The sequence below is a fragment of the Colletotrichum paranaense genome (assembly GCF_030867605.1).
Source record: "Colletotrichum paranaense strain IMI 384185 chromosome Unknown Scaffold_19.1, whole genome shotgun sequence".
Lineage (NCBI taxonomy): Eukaryota > Fungi > Ascomycota > Sordariomycetes > Glomerellales > Glomerellaceae > Colletotrichum > Colletotrichum paranaense.
Window position 1 is genome coordinate 487,600 of NW_026848977.1, and position 26,382 is coordinate 513,981.

At 52.5% G+C, this 26,382-nt stretch overlaps 4 protein-coding genes across 4 annotated transcripts; 2 read left to right on the forward strand and 2 right to left on the reverse strand.

The window, feature by feature from the left end:
- Positions 1 to 1,555: 1,555 nt before the first annotated feature.
- Positions 1,556 to 2,197, forward strand: CPAR01_15456 (uncharacterized protein; the record flags this gene model as incomplete). The annotated part of the gene is made up of 1 exon (XM_060499705.1): positions 1,556 to 2,197. The coding sequence occupies one exon, from the start codon at positions 1,556 to 1,558 to the stop codon at positions 2,195 to 2,197; it is 642 nt and encodes a 213-aa protein (XP_060341705.1).
- Positions 2,198 to 4,124: 1,927 nt separating this feature from the next.
- CPAR01_15457 (uncharacterized protein) lies at positions 4,125 to 5,369 on the forward strand (the record flags this gene model as incomplete). Its single annotated transcript, XM_060499706.1, has 1 exon — positions 4,125 to 5,369. One exon carries the CDS (start codon positions 4,125 to 4,127, stop codon positions 5,367 to 5,369), a length of 1,245 nt encoding a protein of 414 aa, XP_060341706.1.
- A 9,562-nt stretch (positions 5,370 to 14,931) lies between these two features.
- CPAR01_15458 (short chain dehydrogenase) lies at positions 14,932 to 15,833 on the reverse strand (the record flags this gene model as incomplete). The annotated part of the gene is made up of 2 exons (XM_060499707.1): positions 14,932 to 14,966; positions 15,032 to 15,833. 2 exons carry the CDS (start codon positions 15,831 to 15,833, stop codon positions 14,932 to 14,934), a joined length of 837 nt encoding a protein of 278 aa, XP_060341707.1.
- A 6,021-nt stretch (positions 15,834 to 21,854) lies between these two features.
- On the reverse strand, positions 21,855 to 24,981 carry CPAR01_15459 (uncharacterized protein; the record flags this gene model as incomplete). The annotated part of the gene is made up of 4 exons (XM_060499708.1): positions 21,855 to 23,159; positions 23,216 to 24,740; positions 24,795 to 24,849; positions 24,912 to 24,981. The coding sequence occupies 4 exons, from the start codon at positions 24,979 to 24,981 to the stop codon at positions 21,855 to 21,857; spliced, it is 2,955 nt and encodes a 984-aa protein (XP_060341708.1).
- Positions 24,982 to 26,382: the final 1,401 nt, after the last annotated feature.

The following is a 26,382-nucleotide window of genomic DNA, read 5'->3' on the forward strand; positions in this document are numbered from 1 at the left end:
TGAAGTTTGCATGTCACGCAATGTTCCATAGAGTCATGTCGAGAGCGTTGGCGTGTTGTAGATTGTGCTCCAAGATTCCATACAATCAAGGCAGTTCGTATATCCATATATCTGAAATCAAAGACTAAATCAAATCAGTGTAAGCAAGGTGAGCAAGTCTCGGTCAGGTATTAGCAAGAGACGAAGATTTGGAAGGGAGAGGCAAAGGCAGGGAAACCTTGAACACACCACGGAAGCCGCCCAATTGCTGGTTACGTACCTCTCTGTGTGAGGTCCAAGCTTCTTCCCGCAGGAGGAGGCAAGATACGTACTCGGTGAAAGGAGGCAGGGGGGCAAGGGCCAGGGGGGGAGATCTCACCCCATCCGCACCGTTTACTCAGGGACCCCCTGTCTCTGGAATTGCAGGGGTCTTCGTTCCCCCTGCTCGTGTCGTGCATGGTTAGGCTCGTGGCCCCACCCTATCTTTACCCTCGCCTTTTTGGAGAACTGGGGACGAGTGCGAGGTACCTTAGGTATGGATGGGAAGTTGTGAAGAAGACTTGAGAGGCAGCGAACAGCAACCTGAACCACCTTACCTAAGGTAAATTAGACCACTGACCAAGGCAGAGGCAGTGGAAGCTCTAAGGCAAGCGAGATATCGCGATGCTGCATGAAGCATGAGGCATGAGTGAGTGGCACATTTAGAGGAAGTGTGGGCCAATATGAAGACGCTATCGGCGACTTAACGAGGGCACATTGCAGCTGAAAAAGCTGCAGAATTACGGTGATCCCACGAACCAATGAGAGACAGGTAGGAGACGGAGGAGGAGGAGGGGGAGGAGGTCCTCGTAGTCGAGTCACATGGCCATGGAGAATGGTAGGCACGGAGAGATTTCCTCGAAACAAGGCGCCGAAGAATACCAGCTGAGCACCTTGAGCAAGGTGAAGCGGAGGTGTTTCTGGGTCTTATCGGTTGGCCGCCTCTTCCTTTTCCTCACGTTACACATTCATTGTTCCGTACCAAGGTCATCAGGTATGTGGGTATCATCACAAAGACAACGATTGATGAAGAACAAACATCCGTAAGGTAGGGATACCTTATTACCGTGAGGTAAGGAAGGTAAGCGACCTGATATGTGCCTCTCAAAGGAGAATGCACGGACGGCCTGTCATGGCGAGGGTAATAAGGCACATGGAGAGAGAGTGTGAGAGAAAGAGTGAGAGAAAGAGAAAGGCACAGAGAAACGGTACTTGAAACGAGGTACATGTTGGAACCGTCATCTTACCTAAGCCCACAGGCCCACGTCCAATCATCTACCGTCGCCCGAGGTACCGTTCGCTGTTGTCATCTTTTTGCCCAGGCAAGGCCCCAAGGCGGCAAGGCCCCCCCTTCTGGGCGCGGTTGACTTTCCCATCACCCCATTCGCCCTCTTGGAAAAGGTACTTTGTCTTTTTCCACCTCATCCTCTCTCACCTCCACTGGGAGTCTGGGACTTCACACATCCGAATCTGACTCTGACATGCCACTTCACCTCAATTGCCCTTCGCTCTTCGTTTGTTCCTCTGTTTCTTAACTATGTTTTTTAATTTTACCCCAAAGACATGGATTGCTCTTAGCTTCTTTTCCGCCTCTCCACCTTCACCTCCAACTCCCCGACATCATCACCTCTCGCTCGTACCCGCGGCCCCCGTGTCAACCGTGTCTTTCAACTTTGCAGTCCGTCCCTCGCTACCGAGTTCCCCCTTGTCCATCGTCTTTCCAAGCTCGTCCTCCCGCTCGCCCTTCTTCTTCGTCGTCCTCGCACACACATTCGTCCTCGGACCAATGCCTGGTCTGTTCCAACCGGCCGAGCCAATCAGCCCCAGCGTGCGAGCACATCCGCCTGCCGTCGGTTGCCCGGCATACTCCCCTACGGAGAGGCCCAAAGGAAAGTATCTCGTCCCTCTTTTGTTGATCAAGGTACAGTCCCGTCTTCTTGAGCCTTCGATTCTTCTCCCCGAAGCAACGTTCACCCCTAACCTACGGCCTATCCTGATCCCTGCACATGGCTTCTTGTTCCTATCTCAGTTCCACTGTCCACTCCACCAGCTTGGTTCGGACCTGGGTCTGATCGAGCTGATCGGATACCTTACTGCCCACAGATACGCCTGGACCCTTCTGGCCTTGCCCTGCCTTACCTCACCTCACCTTGCCTCGCCTTGCTTTGCCTCGCTGTAGAATCTTACCGTACCGTTCTATCTTCCGTGCTTGCGGAGCTTCACCTTCCACAAGGCACTTGGAAGACTCACTGTATCCATACCAAGTTAGAAAACCGTGTGTAGACATGGCATGCTGAGCATAATCCACAGTAAAGGTAGCCCGCGTCATCACCCTCTGCTCCCACTTCCTTGTCCCAGTCGCTGTTTCTGACCATTTTGCTTTTTACCACGCCAACTTGGAACGAACCGTTTACTACCGTCCCACCTCTTTGCCTTATCCGAGGGCAGGGTATCCTGTCCTTGACCAGGCCCCAGCTCAAGCTCACCAAGCTCTAGATTCAGCACACACCACCACCATCATGGCAACCATCATGACCCTCATCAGCATCAGCCTTCACAACACGACACTGGAGCACAGCGCAGTTTCTGGGATATGCTTTTCAGCACAAACCAACAGATGCCGTCTCCTTCAACCCACCCTGCTTTCTGCCTTTTGATTTTCCTAGTTGTCTGCCCACCAAGTGGATGGATGGTCATGGTGCCCCCCATCATCCGTCCACTCAACCCTTGAAGTGAAGAAATCAGGGTCTCATTATGGGGAACTCCATATGGGTGATTGCCGGCAGCACTTGCGTTGTCTCCAGAGTTCCGTGGGGAAGCTGGGGAAGCTAGAAGTGGCAACGTCCAACGTCTATCACCAGCCAGGTAGGTAGAATATCCATCTGAATGGCTTCGGTAGCTGCTCCCCTCTCTTCCCACATCGGCCCAAAGGGGTGCCACCTACGTTGTCTGCATGCCCAGACAAGGCTTTATCAGGCCCAAACCGTTCAAGCCTATGCTTCGAATTGGTCTGGTTTGGTTCTTTCTGTTGTCTTTCGCTCTGCACCTCGCTGCCGGCTAGCTGCCGAGTACTCAACCTCCCCGGTCAGTTCACTTTGTCCAAGCGGTCGAGCGAGCTCTGGCCTGCTCAGGAGAGACTTATCCAATGCCATTTGCACTTGAAGCCCAAGGGTCTTTGCGTGCGAGTGAGCCAACCAACCCATGTCCACACCAATAGACGAGTCCAACGTACCAAATGGGCGTTTACATGGGCCGTTTTCTTTTTCCCTCAGACTGCCTCTCCGTCTACTCTCATTCTCACACTCACACTAGCAACCATAATACGTACAGGTACGGGGTACATGCTGGGGGGCACCTTATGCTCAGCCAGTCTCTCACCTCTTATGATTGTGTCTCTCTCTGCCTTCCCTGTCTCCCTCCAGGGTGGGTAATCAGAAGTCGAGCAAGGTCGGTCAACTTTTGAACCAATTTGTCCACGCCCTCTTTCAAGGCCACAGCCCCCAATGTACATGGTTATGTACAGTGTATACGCCAATGGATAGCATATCTAAATCAGGCCCTCGCTTTTTAACTGTTCAACGTCCGCTCCTTCTCATCCGCGTCGCATGCTTCTTGTTCTTACAAGCTCCTTCCCTCATCCCTTCCTACAGCAACACCCGGACTCTCACTCCATGCTCGTCCCTCTTGGACTCTGGGTTATGGCCGTGACCGTTTCCGTTCCTGTTTCGTAACCCCGTTTTTCTCTCATCTACGTTGCTGTCGACCTTAGTCGGCTAGACTCCGCTCGCTGCCGCCCTAAACCTCGATCCGTGGCCCTCGGAGCTCTTCCCGCACTTCATCGCACTCTCACGCGAAGCCTGAATAGAGCTTGCTAATCCTCCTTCGCCTTGTACCCACTCGCCTTCGATTGTCACACAGACATCTTTCTTGCACCACCTACAGAACTCTAATAATTTCCGCCGTTGTCCAGTTCTTTAATAGTAGCTTGCCCCTCCACCATCATTGCATTCTCTGGACCTATACAGCTTTGTTAGATCAAGATACCCCATCTCCTTCTTCTCACAGAGTAGTCTCAAGCAAACTCGGGAAACTCACCTTAATCAACAATGTCTTCTTCCTCCAAACCTCGCCAACCCCGACTCCGGGCCTCTTGCGATGGGTGCTTCTTGGCCAAGGTCAAGTGCTCCAAAGCAAGACCCATCTGCTCCAGATGCCTCGCGTGCGGTCTCGAATGTCGCTACTCTCCCTCAAGCAGAGCCGGCAAGCCAAAGTCAGATAACAGCGCACCAAGCCACGCAAATACTGTCCACATGGATATGACCGACCTATCTCCCATCATGGACGAAAAGAACCTCATGTTCGGCCAACATCCTGGCATGTACAAGATGGAGCCTGGCTGGCATACGCCTACAAGTATGGACTCGGGGGCCATGAGCAGAAATCCATCAATTTCTTCTGGGCTCGCCATGCTCGGCGTCGACGACACAACCCCAAGAGACCACCAAGATCCGACAGCAGACATGTACGGAGGCGGCATGCCCTGGACACCACCCACAGATTTCTCAGCTGCTCCATATCCCGATATGACAATGTCTACCGCACATATGGCCACCCATCACGGCCGCTCTCAGTCCATGGACATGGCCATGGCAGCCCATATGACACCGTGGGGAGACCCAACGCAGCATGATATGATGGCGTATACTACCATGCAGAATCCAAGCAACATGGCCGCCGCCGCATACTTCCCGAGCCCCTCAACAACACCCAATATGCGACCAGCTGTCCGACACAAGTCTTCATCGTCAGGAGGCGGAGGTTCCTGCACCTGCTTCACAGTTCTCTTGCAGTCCCTCCAGGCCCTGCACAACGCCTCATCTCCCCAGGCACCACCATTCGATCTCGTCCTCTCTCTCAACCGCAAGGCTGTCGAGGGATGCGCCGCCATGCTCTCCTGCAACAGGTGCATGAGCCGCTCCGGCACCCACACGGCGGCGATGCTGCTGGCGACAGTCATTGGCAAAATCACAAGCTTCTACAAGAACGCCACGCACACCTACTTTGAGAACGGCATGGTGCCCGCTGTCAACCAGCTCAGCCCCGGCGGCGGACTCGGCGTCAGTCTCGGCGCCTACACGCTGGGCGGCGAGGACGGCAGGTGGCTCGAGCTCGAGATTCTCAACCGCGAGCTTCGCAAGCTGGAGGAGGTCTACGCGCAGTTCCGCGAGGTCTGCGCTGATCTGTCAGAGGATCCTGAAGTCAGCAAGGCCATGATTGGCTACCTCGGCCACAACCTTGGCACGACTCTCGAGGTCGTCAGCCATCGCAAGGGCGACATGAGTTATGCTTAGTCAGGGGACCCAACAGTTCGGACCGAAGGCCCTTGCAACTCAAACTCAAACTCACAAAAAAAAAAAAAAAACACCAGAGGAGGCAAGAGAAAAGTACAAAAATTTGGAATACACACCAAGAGCGCTGTCACGGATGAGCGGCGCTCACTCGACACGACCGATATGAGCATACACTACTTCTTTTTTCACCCTTCTTCTCTTGGAAGATTTGGCACGTTATTTACACGGGGGAGTGATAGGTCGGTGGGGAAGAGAGAGAGAGCCAGTTTTGAGAGTTATGGAATCGACTATTGTACATTCTTGTCAGGCGTTTTACTGAATTTCACCAGCTTTGGTTTCTTTCTATCGAGGAACGGCGCAACGAAGGCGTAAATTTTCTGGTTCATCTCTTGTCGTTTTTACTGCTTTCCCCCTGGGGAAGCCAACTTTCACTCACTTTGGGCGCATCTATCGGGAAGGGGAAGGGGGCGGCGGAGACCGGATAGAACCTCGGATTGGACGGCAGCAGGCAGAGGAAGGGGATCGGATACCTGGAACAAATGGCAAAAAAAGGGATGATTGCGCGCGTGTACCGTCAGATCGTCATCCACCTGTTTCTTCACCAATTCCACACACACAAATCTTGGGACAACCTTGTTCGACCGAGCTTTCCTCTCAGGTAAACTTTGTCATTCTGCTTGGATTTCACTTTTTTCCCCATGTATTTTCTCATAGCGGAATCTGTTATGGAGTTCATCCGGAAGGGGAAGCATCATGAACCACGCCGTCCAGCGCTTCGACGCTTTTTTTTTTTAATCTTCGGACGGCAAAAGTCAGTATCTAGTCAGTAGTCAGTAAGGTAGTTAGCTAATGGAGACGATTCCTTGTTACAGACAGAATTATCCCACTAATTACACAATCATTGCAAAAGTCGGGTGTCATCAAAATGTCATCATCGTGCCTCACCAAGGCCCTTTGCCATACATCGACAACTCCCAATGTGGCATCTAGATCTGACGCAAGGCCAGCTCTTGATCGAATTTCATGTCAGAATCCGAGACGCAAAGTGGGGTCCACTCGACTTCTCTCTCTCACTCTCACTCTCACTCTCTTACGCATTCTCAAATCTCAGAATCTCAAATCTGTTACGCATTCTTCTAGTCTCTTACTCGACTCTGAGGCTCTAGTCTCTAGGCAATCGTCCATGGTCTGACAAGACATGCGGGTGCGCTATGCGAGGGCTATGCGAAGGTAGACAAGGGTGAGGGGGGGGGGGGGAGCAAATCGTGGTAGGAGCAGCGGCAAGGACGACCTGAGGGAAGAAGGAGGAGGCTGGGTAGGTAGACTCTTGGGACTTGATACCACGTGCATTCTAGTCAGGCAAAGAGTCAAGGTGGTTGCATGAGTTTTTCTGTGTCGCTCTGCGAAAAGTGTCGAAGTGGTTGCATTAGCCTTGCCGGGCTATCCAAAAATGCTCTCTCTCTCACACACACACACGCACTTACACGTACACACTTACACACACACACACACACAACTCTCGGCACTGGCCGATTGATTTTCCCCGTTCCCCCACCCCGCCGCCGCCGCAGGCACCCCCTCTCCCGCTCCTCCTCCTCTTACAACACCACACACACACATACACACACACACACACTCTCTCTCTCTCTCTCTGTCTCACCTCATCCTCACCTCGACTCACCTCGACTCTCGCATTCTCACCCCGGAACCAAAAAGATTTCATCCGTCCGTCAACCCGCTCGTCCACCACGTCACTGGCGCCGTTTCTTCTCATTTCTCCTGCACCTTTCCCGTCCCTTCCGTTCATGCAACCAATCTTTGGCGTCGCGGCGACTCGTGCCTTGTGCCTGGTGCCGATGCGTGTATGGTGACAAGTGGGCATCTATCTCTCTTTCTCTCTCTGCTTCTCCACTCCCATCTCAGTGTGTCTTCCTAGGCTTGTGATCTGTGGCTGCCATGACGAGATGATGCTTCACAACACGGACGGTTTGGAGATGTCCGAGGAAGGACATAAGGAATCGTGGCTTATCTTATGCGCTCACGCGCGGGAATAAACGCAGCCTCGTCCAATGACGTTTGAGCCTTGATCAGATCCCTCTCTGACTGCCCCCCCTTCACTTCAGCTTCTAAAGGGCTGATGTGGGGAGGGCAGCTTCAGAGTGCAAGGCTTGTGATGTTGGACACTGAGCCCCAGTGGCTTGGCCGATTGCCACCACACAAACTTCGCCACGACAGGTAAAGAGGAATCGAAAGACGAATAATTCCCCGACGCAGGTTCAAGATTCGACGTCGAAGCAAGCCAGGGAAACACAAAACATCCCGTGTGACGTTTCGGTCTGAAGCTATCTTGAGCAGGTCCAGCTGAGAAGAAGGCATGATAAATCCGGTGTGGCAAGCCGTGCTTCCGGAGGGGGGCGCTAGGAATCCTCTCATTGACAAAGTACCTGGCTGATGAAAGACTGCGTATTGTGTACCAGTCTCTTGAGTGAAGTTGGTAGAGTACGCGTGTCTTGAGGCGAGGTCTCGGACGATTTGAGATCAAAAACCTGACGCAGGTGCCGAGGCTGAAAAAGCTGGTGACAAATGAAAACGGATGAGAACAAGCACAAGCACTGGCTGTACCCTATGTTCATCTTGTAGAACAGTGCTTTTCGCTGACTGATGGACGTGTCAAACCAATCTCCCGGAAGACAAGGAAGCACGGATAGTGATGATGGGAGGATTGAAGTTCTGACCTGCATGGGCGTGAGGCAGCAGCGTGGTCAGGAGACGGGTTAATTAGCTTTCAAGGACCGAGCTCTGTGGTGCTTCGAAGGCCATCTTGTCATGCAGTCCCAAGGGTTCTTTGACTCTGAGCCCCTCTAGGTGCTGCAGCCTCTTGTTTCTGGTCAGCTCTCCGACCAAATTCTTGGGATTTGGAGACATACTTACCTTCCGGGGGCAAATTAAGAAGAGAGGTATGGGTAGAGTACTGTCGAGAACACGTGGGTGGGAATAAGCCAGTGGTCACCCCGTTTCATGAACTTCCAGCTCCGTTTAGGCCCCTCAGGGGCTGATCGACCAACACGTTGGATGCCTTCATCCTGCAGGAACTCTCATAGGAAGAGGTTTCAACCGGTTGACGGGGAGTGGCGGGGAGACACTGAAAAAGGCTGCGGAAGCTGATTCCGATAGGTGAGGGAGTGGCCGGCCGAATTGTTCAGACCAGGGCAAGAATTTGCGAGCGCTCGAATGAATTTGGAGTGGACGTGTTGATCGAATTCCGTTTCAAGTCGTGGATGACAAACTGGAATATCCAGTGACGGATAAATTTGGCGACATTAGTGGGGTCCTTTTGGGAATGAGCCGTCTAGGAAGGAGTAAATGAAGTGTCAGCCGTAGGAAAAGCTCTGTGAGATCTATGCATATCTACATTTCACATGTAAAGAATGGTGACCATTCAGGCGAGTGCAATCTGCCCAGAATCTCAGAGAGAGGAAGAGAGTCGGTGCTCTGAAAAGGTCTGTGATGGTGCGAACCATCAAGGGCGAAACGGCAACTTTGCTGTTCTGTGAGAGGCGTTCGTCCCTCGAAATGCTGGGATGGGAGTTGGAGAAGAAGCTTCTGAGTTACCTAAATAGGCAATTTCGAAGAGAAACTGGCGAACGGTTGGTAGTTGCGCTTCATGTCGTTGATTCAAATCTCCTGATAGACTGCCGACGCCAAACGCAGCCACCCTTCTGGCCCCTTGTCTGGCGTCAAAGTGATCGTCTCCCCCACTCATCAACGGGAAAACGGCCGGCCACAGGTCGATCCGGAGATGCTTGTTGGCGAAGCAGCCTCCCGCATCCTCAAACCATGTTGCTTCATGGCTGTGATGGAGGTCTTAGATTCGTGCTTACCTCGTTTCTTTTAGCGCTTCGACTTCAGACAGTAGTCAGCATTCGTTTTGACGAAATAGAGAGTTCAGCGCTATGTTCTCATTTCTTTCAGAACGCGAACGGAACATTTTTGAACGTCATTGAAGCCAAGAGAATTCGAGTTTTGCTCCATCAGTCATAAATCCTGTCGGTGTAGTACAAGGTCCAGGTAAGTTGATCTTGTGCACCAATGATCGACTTCGACGTGTGTAAAGTATGGAGAGAGAGGCACCTCCAAACATCAGCTGCATACGGACGGCCCACTTGTCAGACTGCGGGAGACAATGGCACAGCATCCTGTGGCAACGGCAAGTTTGGATTGGCGAGCAAGACGCAAGGCACTGGCTTTGGTGCTCGGTCTTTGACGAGTTTATACATGGAGTCAACGTCTCCCATGTCGGTCGTAGCCCGGGGAGAAATGATCGACTTGGCCTCGTGATAGAATCTCACTTCTGATCGCACCCCTTCCCTCCCCTCCCTTTGATTCTATGGGAGTTCGACTTGACTAGTTCGAATTGGATACTTCCGTTCTCGCTTCCATATACAGGCGAGTTTCAAGCATAGGCACGACTGCAAAATAGGCCACTTTTAGTAATTACGTGTGGGCAAAGTAGCGTCAAACTGGAGATGAATCAGTCGGTAACGATTCAAAACATTTGCATGCAGCGGGGAAGCAAGGCATGGGCGTCTTATGCAAAGGTGAATCAATCTTTGGCTGTAGTTATAATGGCGCGTACTTACAAGAGTGGACAACGGCGTGCAGAATGCCATGACTGCTGGACGGGGGCGATATTTGGCCAGGCTCTAATCTCAGAGTCGGACAAAGAGGTTTGCAGCAAAGTCCTCTCATTAAATCAGGCCATAGTTGTGCTGAGTTCGAGATTGATTGGACGAGAGGCAACAAGAAGACGTTGGGAATGCAGAGACTGGGGGGTGGAAATGGCACAAAATGCGGAAAAAGAAGAACGGACGTCAGTCCAGACCAACCCAAGGATACGTGGAGTCGTGGACTACGGCCGGGACCTTGCCAAGGAGGAAGGCTTAGTCATGCCTGCTTGCCTTATCTCTCGCCAAAAGAGGTAAAGTGCCTGGGGAGTACCTACGAAATGGAAAACATCAGTATCTCCGGCGTTGAAGCTGGTGATCTTGAGTAAGAACGAGGAATGGAGGTTACTGTTGCTGTGTTTCCCCCATCTCTTTCCTCCTCTGCCTAAACATTTGAGTGGCAGGACAAGCAATTGGGTCGTCACTTCTTCGTGATGGAGTTGAATTGGTGTGCAACCTTGCTGCGAGAACCCCTTGGCTCTTCCTCTCCCGCACCACCCACACCACAATCAGTCCCACCCCTTCATCGTCGTCATCAGCTTCCAGTAACGGCTTCGAAGGTACCCTCATGGCCCCATAGGCCCAGCTGGCCCCTTCAGTCGACCCGTTCGTCTTACTGATGTGAGACAGCCTGTTGGGTTCTCTCTGCAACACCATCTTCTTCTCTGATTCTCACGAATTGGGATGCGCCCGAGAAACCGCGGCCGCACATCACGATGACCTTACCAGACGTGCAAAGAGTCAAAGGTAGCCGCCAGTCGCACAAATCTCCCAGGCCAGTCGCCGCGGCCTTGCCACGCTCCGCGATGCACATCTCGAAAGGTAACCTATCAGCACCCCAGTCGGTGTTGTGAGGACGCCAGTGGGGCTTAGCTTTCGAATTCTTGGTATACATTCGCTGCTCGTTACCTTCCGTGGCATCCTAGACCCTGGATACGATGTCCGCGATCAACATCTAGCCTCAAATTCGGAATATGAACGGTGCCAAGTGGCCTGCATCGCAGCCAATTTCCCGGCGTGGGTGTGCGGTCGGTCCCGAGTCCAGCTCAATCGTCCCCGCACCGGCACAAAGATGAACCGCCCACAAGACAGGGCGAGATGTTGTCAGACTTTCCAATCCCACCTTGGACTGTCAGTTGCGATATATTGATGGGATTCTCATGCAACTCTTTGAACGACAACAGCTCCAAGCGGTAGATCATTCACCACCTTCGTTACCAGTGAACACTGTCTTTTGGAATCATCGTTGTAAGCTCTGTTTCTCCTCATTATCAGATCGATCGTCATAGATTCTATGGATACGAGGCCCGCCTGATTTATTGATTTGCTTATCCGCTTTCTTCTGCCAACGTTGTTTCGCGGAGACTGGCCCCGTGGACGATGTTTGTGTAACCTCAAATCCCTTCTCCCTCCTAGACCATGTCTCACCCTGCACAGCTTCGTATTCATTTCAAGGTTCTCCACAAGCTAACCAACGTCTTTCAAGCCATGGCTCTTGATTATGCACGAATTCTCGTAGCTATTGTGCCCTTCGCAAGGGCTTCTTTCGCCCGACCCAGGAACGAGCTTACTCTCGCCGCCCGGCTTGTCGCCCGCAAGATGTACACGACACAGAAGTATTGCTCTGTCTCCCACGCGAAATCGGCCATCGAGCAACCCCCACAAACTCACAGCAAACCATGTTGCCCCGCATCACACCCACTCGCCTTGCCATCCCAAAGGAGGCTCTGCATTCAATATTGGAAGCAGTGGCTTGCTTGCAGGGAGCAGCCCAGCTCTAGGCCATGTTCTGGCTGCCTGAAATCTCCAAAAGATCATCCACGTCTTGGTGTTCACCGAGGCCTGCTTCCAGAGGCAAAACTTCCTGCTAGATAAGAGCTGCCACGTCTGTTTTGCCCAGTGACGCCCTAAGTACGCGCCACCGCGGTTGGAGCCATGCTGTGATCGAATCCTCGACCGGAGAGTTTCGCGAGTAGCGAGGCTGACACTGCGTGATACCGCTGACTGCCACTGGCTATGGTTCGTCCGATTCGACGGCTGAACGCAAGCCCTTGTATCGAGCTTTTCCGAGGACAATGTTTTCATTTTCTAGTGGCGTTACCTTGCAGCAAACCTTGTGGCTATCATCGCGTCTGGCAGCATTCAAAGTAGCTTCCCGCTGTCATCACCCTGGTATCGGAATTGACCGAGGCGAAGAAACCATTGCTTCCTAGTGTCGATTCCGAATTCATGGTGCAACTTTCTGTCAGTTCCCGGCATCCATAGACACAGGTTCTAGCGCGTCTGTTGAACACAAGAGTTGATTCTTCTGCTTTCAATCCTTGAAAGGTCAGCGACTCTCAAATCGGAGTTCTTCTCGTTACATCAAATGCCACTGTAGATGAGCCTAGTACTCACTCTTTATCGTACACAACGGCGATTTCTCGTCGATCGGTGGAATCTATCTTTGGGGTAACTTGCGGTACATCTTACCAATCTCCAGCGGTCGGCTAAGGTGGGTCGCGATCTGTATGTCAGAGTACCATGGCATTAGCAGGGAGGACGACACGCTGTAGTCGACGTCATGATTGATGGGTAGAGGACATTATCCTCAGATTCCGCAATGCATCGAGTCCCCAGAATCCAGAATTCTAGCAGGCGGAAATTTTGTGTTGGTGGCCGATGGATGGCAGGCTCTGTATGTGCCAGGAGGGATAGGGCTCGAAGGTCCCAGGTTGTCTGACACGGATATTGCACTCTAGAGAAAGCCTTTCAAGTAGCACCGCGGACCGCAAGACGGAGGAGTATCCTAGTCAGCAAATCAGCACAGCTGAATGTAAGACGGTGGATGGGACAGAAACGGTGTTGCATAACGGTGACTTGCCGCACCGTTGAATGCCTATCACTAACAAGGATGAAGGGGGACAATCGCTATCTACAGACATATTTGTGCTGGAGTGCAGCGTCGATCGGAGACTCTTGTCATCATGTGAGCAGGCAGCGATGCAGAAGAGGAATTAACGATGCGGAAGTGCGCTTCAGGTGGGGCCACCGCTGGCAATCTCCTCGTAGAATTTTCATCGTGTCTGCTTCAGTATTCCCGTATTCATAAGACATGGATTGCAAGAGACATAGGCATTCGTATTATTACCCAAAAGGGTAACAAGCCGGTTCAGTACCGGCGTACCGGCAGTATCCCAGACCGTGACATCGGGGCTTCCGTAGTGCCGGACGGTGCCCCACTGCCGGCCTTCGGGAAACAGTGGAGCTATATTAGGCCTCAAGACGGCGCACTTCCCATTTGCCGAGATCCGGGGCTTGAACCGGCTTCTATTATCAGCGTTTGGCAGCCTGTTGACGTAGCACAATGGAAGTGGCTGACGTTCCAGAAATCTTACGGAGGTGTTCTGCAACAAAGTATGACGAGCACATGGCATTGGGTGGCATTTTGAGAGCAAATGCCGGATGGATTCGGGAGTCTTAGCGGGTGAGATTCTTGCTTCCTTTGGAAAGAATACGCCGTCAGCTTTGCATGGTACGACTCTGACGAGACGTTATCGCACCACTGTCAAGCCAGCTCAGAGCTTCCTGGTAGAACTCCAGCAATGCCGCATAAGAAGCTTACTTAGAGGCTGGGAGCTATCACTCCCGACCCCTAACAGGTGCCAGCGTCAGCGCGTTGACAGCGGATTCGCATACACACACACACACACACACACACTAGAGGGCTGTCAGCGGAAGTAATCCTCTGTGCTTGCGCCTCATCCATTCCTGACACGCAGTCCGGCTTAGACCGTTAAGGCTTCCAGTAGCATACGTTGTTTTGCCCCCACTCGACTACACCATTGGATTCCTGTACAAGTGTATTTGGATAAACGTGAGAAGCTTACTGAGAAAGTCCGTGATCCTCCTTGTTTCGAGATGATTACGGTGTCGTTGTATCTAGCTTTGGTGGGGAGAGGAGGGGGCAGCGGGGTGACTAAGTGGACGAACGTGCCCAAACCCAATTCTCTCACTCGTAAAACCAGCCGCCTAGGCTTCATAGACCATCGTGATGCCAAATTCAGAAAGACACAATCGAGTCTACTTACCTGATCCTTGGTATGCTGACGCCAGAACAGGGATTTGATCTTTTTCTCTTGCCAAATCGGCCCTTTCCATCGTGTACAAGAGGTACTTTGGCCTCCAAGTATCCGATACCTTGCCGGTCTAGAACACTTGAACATTGAGGATCTGGCGATTCTCCCCGCTTTCTGTGTGAAGTTTCCCGATCTTGACGAACAGTCTAACCCGATGGTTGCGGGAGAAGGTTGAGCATGTATTGAAAACCAGCGACTGATAGCGGCGTGAAACTTAGGTGCCGTCTCTGCCGTAGATGTCAAATGCCCTCCCCCGAGCGGAGATGGCTTATAGCGGCCACTGAGGCGGACAGAGCGGATGAGATACTTTGATGATGGAGTTTTAGATATCTCACTCTTAAGTTATGGTATCTGAGCACACAAAAGTTCAATTCCATGAGATCATGGATATCACAATGGCCATCACACGATTAATCACCTGAAGTCTCATTTATTCGATTCACGAGAGAAGCGAGTCAAATGGGGATTATGACATAGAGCATGCACGTTCAACACGATAGGAAGTTTTCTAGTCAAGCTCCGCATTGTATTATCATGGCTAGGTACGCCTGTCCTAGGTGCTATGTAAAATCCCCTACTCCTAGGCCCCATATTAACCGACCTAGTCCCAAACCCATGAATCGCAGGCGTCCGGCTCGCCCATCGATCCAATGCATTAAAATATCACTAAGGCAGCCCCGCACGGATAGAGATGCCGGTGAGGCTCAATTTGGGGTGCACTTATGTGCCGCCACCGGTGACCTTGATGACTTGACCTATGGCAGGCGTTAGAAAATGTCTATGATGATCAGCTTGTGAAGGATGGATTCTCAAAACATACCGTTGATCCACTCGCAGTCAGAATGGCAGAGGGAAGCGACGACCTTACCGACGTCGGCAGGGACACCGACGCGCTTAAGAGGGTTCATGTTGGCAAGGCCCTGGTCGATGATCTCGATGGGCATGCCCTTGTAACCGTTGGGGACGTAGTGCCACGAGTTCTCGTCGTACATGTCCGTCTTGACACCGCCGGGGGCGATGGCGTTGACGGTGATGCCCTTGGCACCGCAGTCGACGGCGAAGGCGCGGGTGAAGCCCTCGACGGCGGCCTTGGAGCCGGCGTACAGGGCGTGGTTGGGGATACCGCCCATCTGGGCAGCAATAGAGGAAGTGAGGAGGATGCGGCCTCCGCGTCCGCAGTGCTTCAGGCCCTGCTGGGCGACGAAGAACTGGCCGCGGGTGTTGAGGTCAAAGATGTTCTGGAAGAGCTCCTCGGTGACCTCCTCCTCGGGGCACCAGACCTCCTTGCCGGAGTTGGAGATGACAAAGTCCATGCGGCCAAAGTGGGCGACGGCGCGGTCAAAGAGGTCGACGACCTGGGCGGGTTTGCTGATGTCGGCCTTGAGGGCGATGGCCTTTGACCCGAGCTTCTGGATCTCGGCGACGACCTCCTCGGCGGCGCCGGCCGAGGAGGCGTAGTTGACAACGACGTTTGCGCCGCGCTTGCCGAGCTCGACGGCAATGCCGCGTCCGATACCGCGGCCGGAGCCGGTGATCAGAGCGACCTTGCCAACGAAGGGACGCGCCGCGTCGTACTCGACAGGCTGCTGAGCAGCGATGTTCTCAGTCGCGGAAGGAGCCATTGTGTTTAAGTTCAATGGCGAGGAGAAGAGAAGGGAAAGGAAAGGATGGGATGAGGATAAGAGAGAAAGAAGATAGCTAGAGCGGTTGAGAAGAGGAAGTTATATACAGCAATGAAAACACAGTGTTTGGCGTGTAGTCGCCAGTTGACGCTTTGTGGTTAAAGGCGAAGAACCGAACGCATGTCCGCCCGGTTGCCCGCCGCACCTCCGCCGGGAAGCGAAACGCCTTGCATTTGGGTGTGGGTTCAGCTAGGATCGGGGCCCGGGGATATTGAGGGAGTGCAAGCCAAAGGGCTACCTTACCTAGAGGATAATCTGGATGGGGGAGGTCCACGCGTTCGCGCCCCCGGCGACGCTTCTTCCTTTCGCGAAAGAGCGGCGAAGGAGAACAGCCCGTCGTCTTCAGATCAGACGCCACTACCTATGTGAGTCTAGGTCTACGTCTAAGTCTAAGCCAAAGCTTCAGCAGCAGTAGCAAAACGCTAGGACGTTACGTTTACTTCGCTGTTGCAATGTAGTAAATGTGACCTCATATTGTGGGTGAAACTTCCTTGGATCACTGTTGGTTTTGGCGGGCTGTTATTCCAGATCCTCACTGGTTGGCAGTATAGCAGTTCATCGGTACTCTGAAGTCGGAACTCCTCGAAGCCCGGAGTCAACCCCCGGAGTGTTGGAGGAGACTCAACAAGAGCGGGTTGTGTTGTGGGAAACCATGAGCATAGCATGGCACCAGATTCTCCTCACTCTCTAGCCTTGTTCGTTGTGTAAGGTATACTCTCCTTTGGCTATCTTTAGGTCATGAAAGGGGAGCACCGAAGGCTCGTCCGCCCCTGGTTGCCGTAGCACTCGCACGTACGAAGTTCCCGCTCCAACTGAACCCACAATGGTGATCCGACGACTAAAACGGCGGTAGCGTCGCGTTTAGCGGCCCTACGGGCGAAAGCCATGTCAGGGCGGTCGCGCGGCGCCAGGAACCGGTGCCCCTCGCCCGTCGCCGCCACGGCGGGGCCCCAACCCCCAACGGAGGTCCGGTCGTAAAATCGGTACGTACCCTTAGGGGTCCAGCGTACCACAGCTTACCTTACTCTCAAAGGATGTCATCCATAATCCCATACAGAAATCCCGTGACATTCACCGGTCGTCCGTTGCTGTGACTATCATCAGAGACAGCTGGGTGTCGAGTCGCGCTAAATGTCATAAACGCGAAGGTCCGAATCCTATCGTGGAGGCGAACTGTATACGGCAATGTGCCTTTCAGTTGTGATGTTAAAGACATGGCTTGCTTAGTCACCATGCTCTGAGGGGTGTGTGGGTGGGTCTCCCGGGAGTATCCACACGTTCCCGTGATGCTCCCTCACGAACGACTTTAATAAAGACGACGTCTCTGGAGCAAGACGAGAACCAGGTCAATGTTTCATAGTTTCAATCTCTAGCTGCGGCAGCTTTGTAGTAAAATTTCGAGGATTTGCAGAAATCACAATAGCTTCAGTCGAGAAGGAGCCGGCATAGGTGTTTCTTCCCGTCCTCAGGTGACGCCTTTCACCTTTTTTCAGGGAATGCCTTCAAAGGAAGACAGTAGATAATGTAGGATAGATACACTTCTCAACTAGATGGAATGCAATTCATAGAGCTGTGGTTTCGGAATCGACTTAGTACCATTCTCTCGTTGCCATTCAAGGTCACTGATCCCTCCAAACTTCCCACCGTTAGCGTGCCAGACGTCAAGATAGGCTGGCAGCTAGAGGGAACACAGGAGAGATGAACTAGAACTGACATATAATCTATCACCTGATGAAAAACCTAGTTTTAATGACCAGATCGGCCAGGACTGACGGCCCTACTCAATCCACGAGAGACAGGGCCAGACCGGGGGTTTCAATACACTTCTTGCAAATGCCTAATCAAGACTCAAGGAATGCGAATTCAATGTGCAAAAGCCCATGCGTTTTTCATCTATCTTCTATACCGGCCCAATGTTGAATGCTACAGTACAGGCCGTCTTTTCCATGACTTCATCCCCTCTTTGATTAATGCCGACAAGAGCAAAATTTGAAGATTGGGATAGAATCTCCAATAGAGCGAAGTGCGAGACCTTGAAATTCGTACAACTATTCTCAATGCGTTCACACTTAGACTCCCGCGCAAAAGAGGTCCCGCGCAATAAACTGCCTCTTTTGCGCTGGCTGAACATGCCGCATTGAGTCATTTACATGGCCTTACTACAAGCATTGTGCGGCAAACCGCAACTTAACCAGGTTTCCAAGCGCCTTTATACCCGTAGCATGAGCAGTTTATGCCTTCGGTATCAGGATGGCAAGGTTTCGGTAATACTTCATGAGGTGAATTTTATAGATCCGCAGCCTCGGGTTTGGAGCTTTGACTGGCGTTTGGTAGCCCCGGCATGACACGTATGCTCGGGGTCAAGGGAACGCAAGGTCTGGGCTCTTGACAACCCGGCTTGGTACATCGTGTGTTGCTGCTCTGAATTGGTTATGGCTTCGAATCTTCAAACAAATTGTTGCAGATGGTCAGCTTGCTTTGCAGCTGACAAACAGCGACCAAGTCTGCTTCAGACGAGAGACATCAATTCCTCGGCGTCAGGAAGAGGTCTTGACTACACGTTCTTATCGTTGGACAGAACTATATCTCTGTCCGTTTCAAACCTGACTGGATGTATGTTTGCCTTGCTGATATCAATATCCCTAGGTACATGGCGGCATTGGGTATCGCCTTTTACTGCCTCGGCTCTCGGGACGTGCCCGATCAATGCCAGCTTCTTCAGACGATGCTCGGTTGGGCGATTACCTAGCCATGTCGAGAGATCAAGCACTGCCTCTGAACACTAGACTCAATGAGGCAAGAAGATGAGAAGAAAGCGAGACAGCAAACATCGTCAACGCGGTCCAAATCTTTCGCGGTGCGGTCCCAGAGACGGCTCCATGTCGGCGCCGGCAGGGCACCGACCGCTCCATGGAGCCGAGCCCAAAGCCAAAAGTAACGGCCTCACATTCATCGGAGGCCGATAACATGGCTTTTAGATCAGCCGAAAAAACGCGGCCTTCGACAATCCACCGCTGCCGCGATGTTCTAGTAGTCAGCCCAAATGCAGAAGAAGACTCTCGGGTCCGCTATCGTTTTGGTAGACCACGATTCCTTGACAAGAAACCATCAAACAAGCAATGGACCGGGCGAACCGCCAAACTCTCTTTTTGGCGTTTGGAGGTAAACAAAACTAACACATCGCAGTAAATACTGGGTGAGCAAGCAGCATTTCTTCCAATTGCAAAACATTTCCAACAAGCTTCATCCGACTCGGATAGATACCTCGGCCCCTTGCCCACGTCTCATACCGAACTCCCGCCATTCCGGTGTGAAAGGCGGATCTTGGCAATTTCCCGTCAAACTCCCTCTCTAATCAAACAATCACACAAGAAGTCGTCCGATAGCCCAACTCCGAAAGCGAACAAGGCTTGCCTCCCGAAGAATCCGGTGTCGCCTCGTTCCCAGTAACGCTGCTCGCCCGTCCGTCGGCAAGCTGTGGAATTTCCGTCCAGCACACCCTCTCGAGAGACCAAGGCAGAGAACTTAGCTACGTAGTCGGAATGTCAAACTCAACGGCTTTCAGAAGTTAAGATGACTTTTTTTTCTTTCCTTTTGGTTTGCGCGTCACTCTTTCGAAGAACACCACACATACACACGCTTGCTGAAAATAAGATTCGAGCAGTAAATCATCGGTTCCCGCTTTCCCCTCCTTCTTCTCTCTATGCTTCTCAAGGACGACCCCTTACCGGAGTGAGTTCCGACTCGGCCAACTCATCTAGGGGACCTCGGGTCGGATTCCCTAGCAAGTCCGCTCAGACTACTCAATTTCTGTCTTTTCCATCACACCCTCATGTCAAAAAAGGGACCAGCAAAACGCTAGGTGTCTGTCATGGGAAACATTCGTAACTCTACCAGCAAGGACAGCCCTCGCTCTGTAGGTATATCGGCCCGTACGGAACGACCTTCCCCTTGCCCTGTCGATCGCGAGCACCGCATTAGAAAAGCGCTCCCACAAACGTTTCTTGCATTCAGGTCCTCCGTCAAAAACGGTATTATCTCATTCTTTATCAAAGAGAGGGGCTGGAAGTCTACCAGCCACGACGCTGTGAAACACAGCATGACCCCTCCTCCTCGTAGCCTGTCCACTCGAACTCGGAGCATTCTTCGGAAACTCGCATTTGCTGTCGTCAACCGTTACTCTCTGAAAGCTACCCTCGGTCTCGGAGGAGAAATTCGCACGGGCGCTTGTCTCTCAAGGCTTTGTAGACTCTGACTTTTCATAGCATAAGTCCGTCATCCCGTGATGGCGCCTCTGTCCCCCTCCGTCCGAGTTTCCGCTCGTACTGCATCCAATATCCCACGCCTGCCGCGTAACGTTGGAAACGTATGGGTAGTCATCGCCCGCGGGTTTCGGCCGATTGAGAAGCAAGCTTTTTGATCTTCGAAAAGGTTGCGTCCACTTTCATGATGGGTTTCTTGAAAGACCCTTGGCGCTACTGAAGTGGTGTCTATCTGCGGTCACAAGAAAACATAACAAACATCATCATACATCGACTCTTCCATTGAAACGCCAACATCTTTTCTGATACCATAAAATGATGGTTCATGCCATGCATCGTAGATCTCCCATTTTCATAATGCGAGAGTATGCCTCGTACTCTTCATCTATAACCGAGCATGGGAGGTCGATGGTATGACGAGGCGTGGGATGAAGGGTACACCTTGTTGACAACGAGCTTAACAACCCTCAATCCTTCACGCATCGAAATTCTGCTCATTATCGCCGTATCGAGTCTGCAAGCGGTGTGCCCTGCACGTCTCGCTGGCGTCTTGACTTGGCAATACACTCCCGAATTCCGCCGGCGCCGCCAAACATCTACAAGAAAGAGGGAGAGCTTCGCCCTCTCCGTGCCGCGGAGTTATCATCCGATCCTCCTTTCTCACGGCACCCAATCTGCTGGGTCGTATGATGAAGGCCCAATCGCTTTCACCTGTGTTCGTTGTCCAAACAAGTTTGATGCGCACAGATGATGTCAGCGGTGAACGAGAGCAAGGACCTTCTTGTCTAAGTACCAAGCAGAGAAGCAACTCTTGCTATTGTCCTTGCTCTGCATGCCCACCTACCCGTCCACCTACCATCCACCTTCCGCCCTCCACTTCCAACTAAGGTTTGACTTCCCGTCTCGTCGGGAGGGATTTCTAGATCAAGTCTGTACAAGGAACGCATGAGACATGAGACATGAGATTGCGCGAGTTCATTGGGTGTTCTCACATGCGAGCGACAAATCTTATCGAGAGCATCATAATCACGAGGATCATGTTGCTTGCTTTTCTCAGGTGTGTCGTATGTCTGCTTGTCATATCTCAACATCACATGCCTCCGTCCAATTGTGGAAGGAAGTGGTGTAAAGGTCAATGTTTTGTCAACTCATGCGACTTTTCATCTCATCTGCAGCGTTGCGTAATTAAAGACTTCGAAGTCATACCATTTCCGGTAGTTGAACTCGTCAACTCGATACACTGGTTCAATTTAATTATGGGAAGATTGTGTGTCCAAGTTAAAGCTTGTAATTGTTAAGTGACTAAAGTACATGTCGCTAAGAAGTGAAGGCCCTCCATGTCATGACCAGCGGCCTGAGGTATCTAAATAATGGACAAGATCGTATAGAACAGCAAGACAAATATACCCAAAAAGCAAAACCCCATCATACTGGATCGGCTTTGTGCCAGTTTGTTGACGAAGAATGTGTCTCGTCCATCATATTCATGTGTCCTTCCCCAATGTACCCGTCATCATAAACCATGAACGCCGATTGGAAAAAATGCAAAGAGAAGATTGTACAGAGTTAAGGACGGTTATCCACAAGATCCATATATCCAAGTGTGTATGAGAGAAACAACATAGCAAGAAAGATAAAATACTTTTTGGTTGAGTTCGAAGGATGTTCAGAGTAAGAACGAGGGACAATGGACCTCTCTTTACGCGGTAGCCGTGTTGGCGAGGCCGTCCACGTTCCAGTTGTTGTTGAGGGTGATGAGCTTGCGTCTGATACCATCGCCGACACGGCATGTGACGCCTTCTTCGATGGCCATGATGCCGTAATTGATCACCTCGGCAGGTTTGTCCAAGCCAAGCGTGGTGCCGTCGCGGCGCGTCAGGACGGCGATTCCGTCGCCCCCGCTCCACAGGTAGGAGATGACGGACGGGTCTTCCGGTGTGACCTGGTCGATCGCGACGACATTTCCGCTACCGTGCTGTCCGCCCGCGGCAGCATTAGAGGCGCCAGCGCCGCTAAGATGCTCGGGGCTTTGGCCCTGATGCTGAGATGACGGGGACGATGACTGCTGATGGGCCTGCTGGGCCTTTTGGAAGTTGGGGTCAAGGCGTGCGACGCTGTCAGCCCAGAGGATAAGGGTCGCGCGGTAGACACCGGCGGCCCACCAGCAAGGGCGGCGGTCGGCAGGCATGGAGCGCAAGAGACGCAGGACCTGGCCGCAGTGGAAGATGGCCTCCTCGCGGTTGTAGACGCAGCGCTTGTGGCGCAGGCTCAGCTCCCAGTAGGAGCCATCGAAGCCGTCGCGGCGGGCGAGACGCTCAATCTCTGGGAAGTTGGTAACGGCGTTGAGGGAGATGAGGTGGTAGAGAACCAGGTTGCAGCGCGTGGTCGTGCAGTTGGGGTTACTCTTGTAGTACAGCATGGTGAGCTCGTACCACTTCTGGAGAAGTGCTTGAACCTCTTCCAGGCGGAGCATGGTGCTCGACTTGGTCACAGTCCTCGAAGTCGCGCGACGGGTAGAAAGAACATCGGAGAAGCAGGAGAGCATTTGCCTCAGGTGGCAGAGAAGGGACTGGAGGGGGTGAAGGAGAAGGCGAAGCTGTTGAGGAGACAGGCCGGCTTGGCGGCGGGAGAGGTTGTCGTGGAGGAAGTCTTGGAATAGCTCGCACAGAGAGGGAGTGAGGGAAGGGCTAGACAGAAGCTGCGGGTTGACATTCGCGGTGCAACCGTAGAGATTCTGGACATTTGCGAACCACTGCTCCGAGTTGGACGCAAGCCAAAGGGCCTCGGGGCTGGGGAGCGGGCATTGTAGGTCGGTGATGGCCAACTGCGGCGGGGTATCATGGAACAGGCTGAGCTCTTGGTCACACATGACCCAGTTGTATACAAGCCTGTTCTGCATCTCTCGATGCAACCAAGCCCGCCACTGAAGCTCGGTGCTTGTTGTGCTGTTCAACGTGGGGATCATGGATGGTTGAGGCTCCAACATGCCGGCGTGTTTGAGCATCTGCTTTACGTCAGTGAACTTATTCTTAGCATGTTGGGAGGATTGTGGCTGCTTACCGATAAGTACATTCCCCGTTGTCCCATCGAGATATCCATCAACCACTTGTCACCACTCCAAGCACCTTGGAGGGTGAAGAGAAGTGCACATCTCAAGGCGACGGGGTCCGCAGACAGCTCGACATCCTTCTCGATGATATCGAAGAGTGAGATGCGACAGGTTTCCGTCAGACCTGCAGCAAGGTACCGTGCCTCAGCCATCGGCACTGCCGCAGCGCCTTGTGCGATCATCAACAGAAGCAGCAATGTCGACGCCTGGTTGTTCAGCAGCATCTCATTGGGGTCAACGCATCCTGCGACAATGAGGGGGTAGTAGTACTGCAAGCTGCGAACGTAACTGCGGAGGAAATACTCGAGAATCTTTGTAGGCGGCAAAACAATGAAGTTGAACTCGCTAGGCGTGGCGTATCCAGTCTTGGAGTACCCATTGCTGAGCCCGCTTCGGTGAATGTCAAGCGCCTTCTGGAGGAATGACTGCGTAATGGCCAGCATGCGGTCGCGAGTACGAGATGTGAGAGGAACGACGGAGGCATCGGTAGTGTCCCAATCGACGTTCTCCAGGTACTTCTCGAGCGAGCTCCAGGTACCATCTTCCTTGGACTTTCTTTCCAGGCATTCCAAGTGCACGATCGCCGTCCTCGGGCACGTTCCTGAATAGATGGGCGGATTGCATCGAGCGAGTGGCCAGGAGTCCTCGGCGGCAATGACAACTTCAAACTCTGGAATCGCTGATTCACTCGGCATACCGACCGTTTGCTCAGCTGGCTTCATTGTAGTGTCAAAATCAGCTGTGGACATGATGCTGGTACTTCGCGTGTGGATAGATCCTCGTGAAGAGGAGGCAGTCATTGGCTCTGATGCTGAGCTTGAAGACATGTCGCTCAGTTCTGTGAAGCTGGGCATAGACATGTCGGGCCGCGACATCGGGAGCTGACTGGAGTACATGTCGAGCTCCAGAGGGTACTCAGGCCAGACCATCATATCTTGGTAGTTCGTGTCAGGTGTGATGAAATCGCTGTTGAGCTGCATGAACTCGTCGAGCCCATCTACCCGGCTGTGTGGTGATGGGAAGTCATCAGAACTGGGATGTGACTGTGCTGGCGAGCTCTTCTTCACAGGGCCTTCCATCATGCGAGGGTCCATGGTCGCGATTGGAGACCCAGTTGACATCTTGCCAGGTGAGTCTTGCTTGGGCATGGTTGGATCGAGGTCCATGAATGCAACAGGCTGAGCTGGCTGTGGTGGTTGGGGCACAGTCGGCATCATTTGTTGTTGGAAAGCCGCGCTGGCCTGGGCAGCTCTGACCGCGGCCTTTGATGATCTCCGCGCGAATCTCGCTGCGCAGGGCAGATTCTTCTCTGCGCAACGCGAGCAAGGTACTCTCTTATCACAACCCGTCTTTGCGTTGGCGCAATTTTGGCAAGCGATTGGTGTCCGGCCAGCTACTGTGGGAACACCGCCAGGCAACGGCTCCATGGGGTCCCGCGCCTCATGGTATGTTGAGTGATGTCTTTGCAGAAGGTCTCTGTCATAGGTGTGTCAGTGGATGTCTGTCGATGAGATTCCATATCGAACTAACCGTCGTGCGAACGAAAGCTGGCAGGCACTGCAGCGGTGGGGCTTTACGTTGGTGTCTATACCAGAACAGTCAGTTTTTGCTCGGCCTCGACCATTTCCAGCACGAGAATCAACATACGGCTTGGGATATGTCTCTCTAGGTGTTCCTTTCTGGTGAAGGACTTCCCGCAGTATGCGCAGAAGACCATTGTGACGGTATTTTTGGATCGCTCTGAAGCGATCGAGTTTGATGTGAGGTTACTAGACAGGAGCTATCATCAAGCTGCAAGCGAATGATGCGATGTCTTGGCCAAACTTTGTCGTTGTGATGGTAATCAAGTTCGATGTGGTTGAATTGGCGAGGCACACGATGCTACGTACTCGATGATGTATACGAGGTAGGGACAATCAAATAAATTTAGGATTGTGTATCGAATTTGAAGAGGTGGAAAGGGAGGCTCTGAAATTGGGAGCGGTTGCCGTGTAATAAGAAGGGACCCGACGGAATGGTCTAAGGCATAGGGTTCGATAAGGCAATGACGCTGCGGATTATAGTTCTGGACGAACTTGCGTCTACGAATTTGGTAACAGCGATGAAGAAGATGAACGAGTAGTAGTAAGAGAGAAGAGTTCCTCCAGGATCGGTACGAAGCAGGCTGAAAGGGTGGACGGTTTTGAAATATATCGCGGAAGCAAAGTCGAGGAGAGAAAGGAATAATGTATGGACCAGGGCCGGGCGCAGTGGGCAAGGGTTGCATGGGACCCGTCAGCTCGGCGAATACGGAAGCGGTCTGGGCATGGCATCAGCTTCTTCCCAGCAAAGTGGGAATAGCTTGGATGGATAGGGTTGGTAATAGTGTGTGGGTGACGGGCGATGGGATCTTGGGAGGCCGAGGCGGTGCCTGCTTCAGGACGAAAAGCAGACTGAGCACGCACAGTCGTTTAACGCAAGACAATGGAGCACATGGAGATGTGCAACATGGATCCTTGAGCGAGGGTACAAGGCTACTTGGTGGCCCGGCACTGGCTCTGAATGTTTGGTATCAAGCACTCCACTGGGACTTGTGAGGGGAGGAAGGAAACGGCGCCGATGCGTGTTCAGCCGCCATGGAATCGGTCTTGGAAATAGAGCATAGCAAGAGATAGTAATGCTTGGAGTGGATACCTACCACAAGTCGATGAGGTCTGTGGCCGGCGCACACAACACTCTTTGGGTCAGCCTGGGCATAACATGGACATGAATGACCATGGTGATGAGGTGGACAAAGGCACGCAAGGCACCAGGTTGCATAACAGGATACAGTAGTGCGTGCTATGGGATCAAGAGGGATCTGTGGTATGCGTATGTGTGTACTTCTGCTTGAAGCAGACCACGGCTTTTCGTATTGCGTAGGTACATTGGAGCCATACACTAGCCAGGTCCAACAATAAAACGGCCAAGACCGGCGGGGGAACGGTGCGAGGTACCTGAGTAGTGCGTTCGTACTGATTAACCCAGTTGAGTAAGCTTTATGTTTGACAGGGGCCGCGGCGCCGTGGCGGCGGCGACGGGGAGAGAGAAAGGACGGCCATGGGGGTCTTGGTGGAGGGGGGAGAGAGCGTTCGGCGAG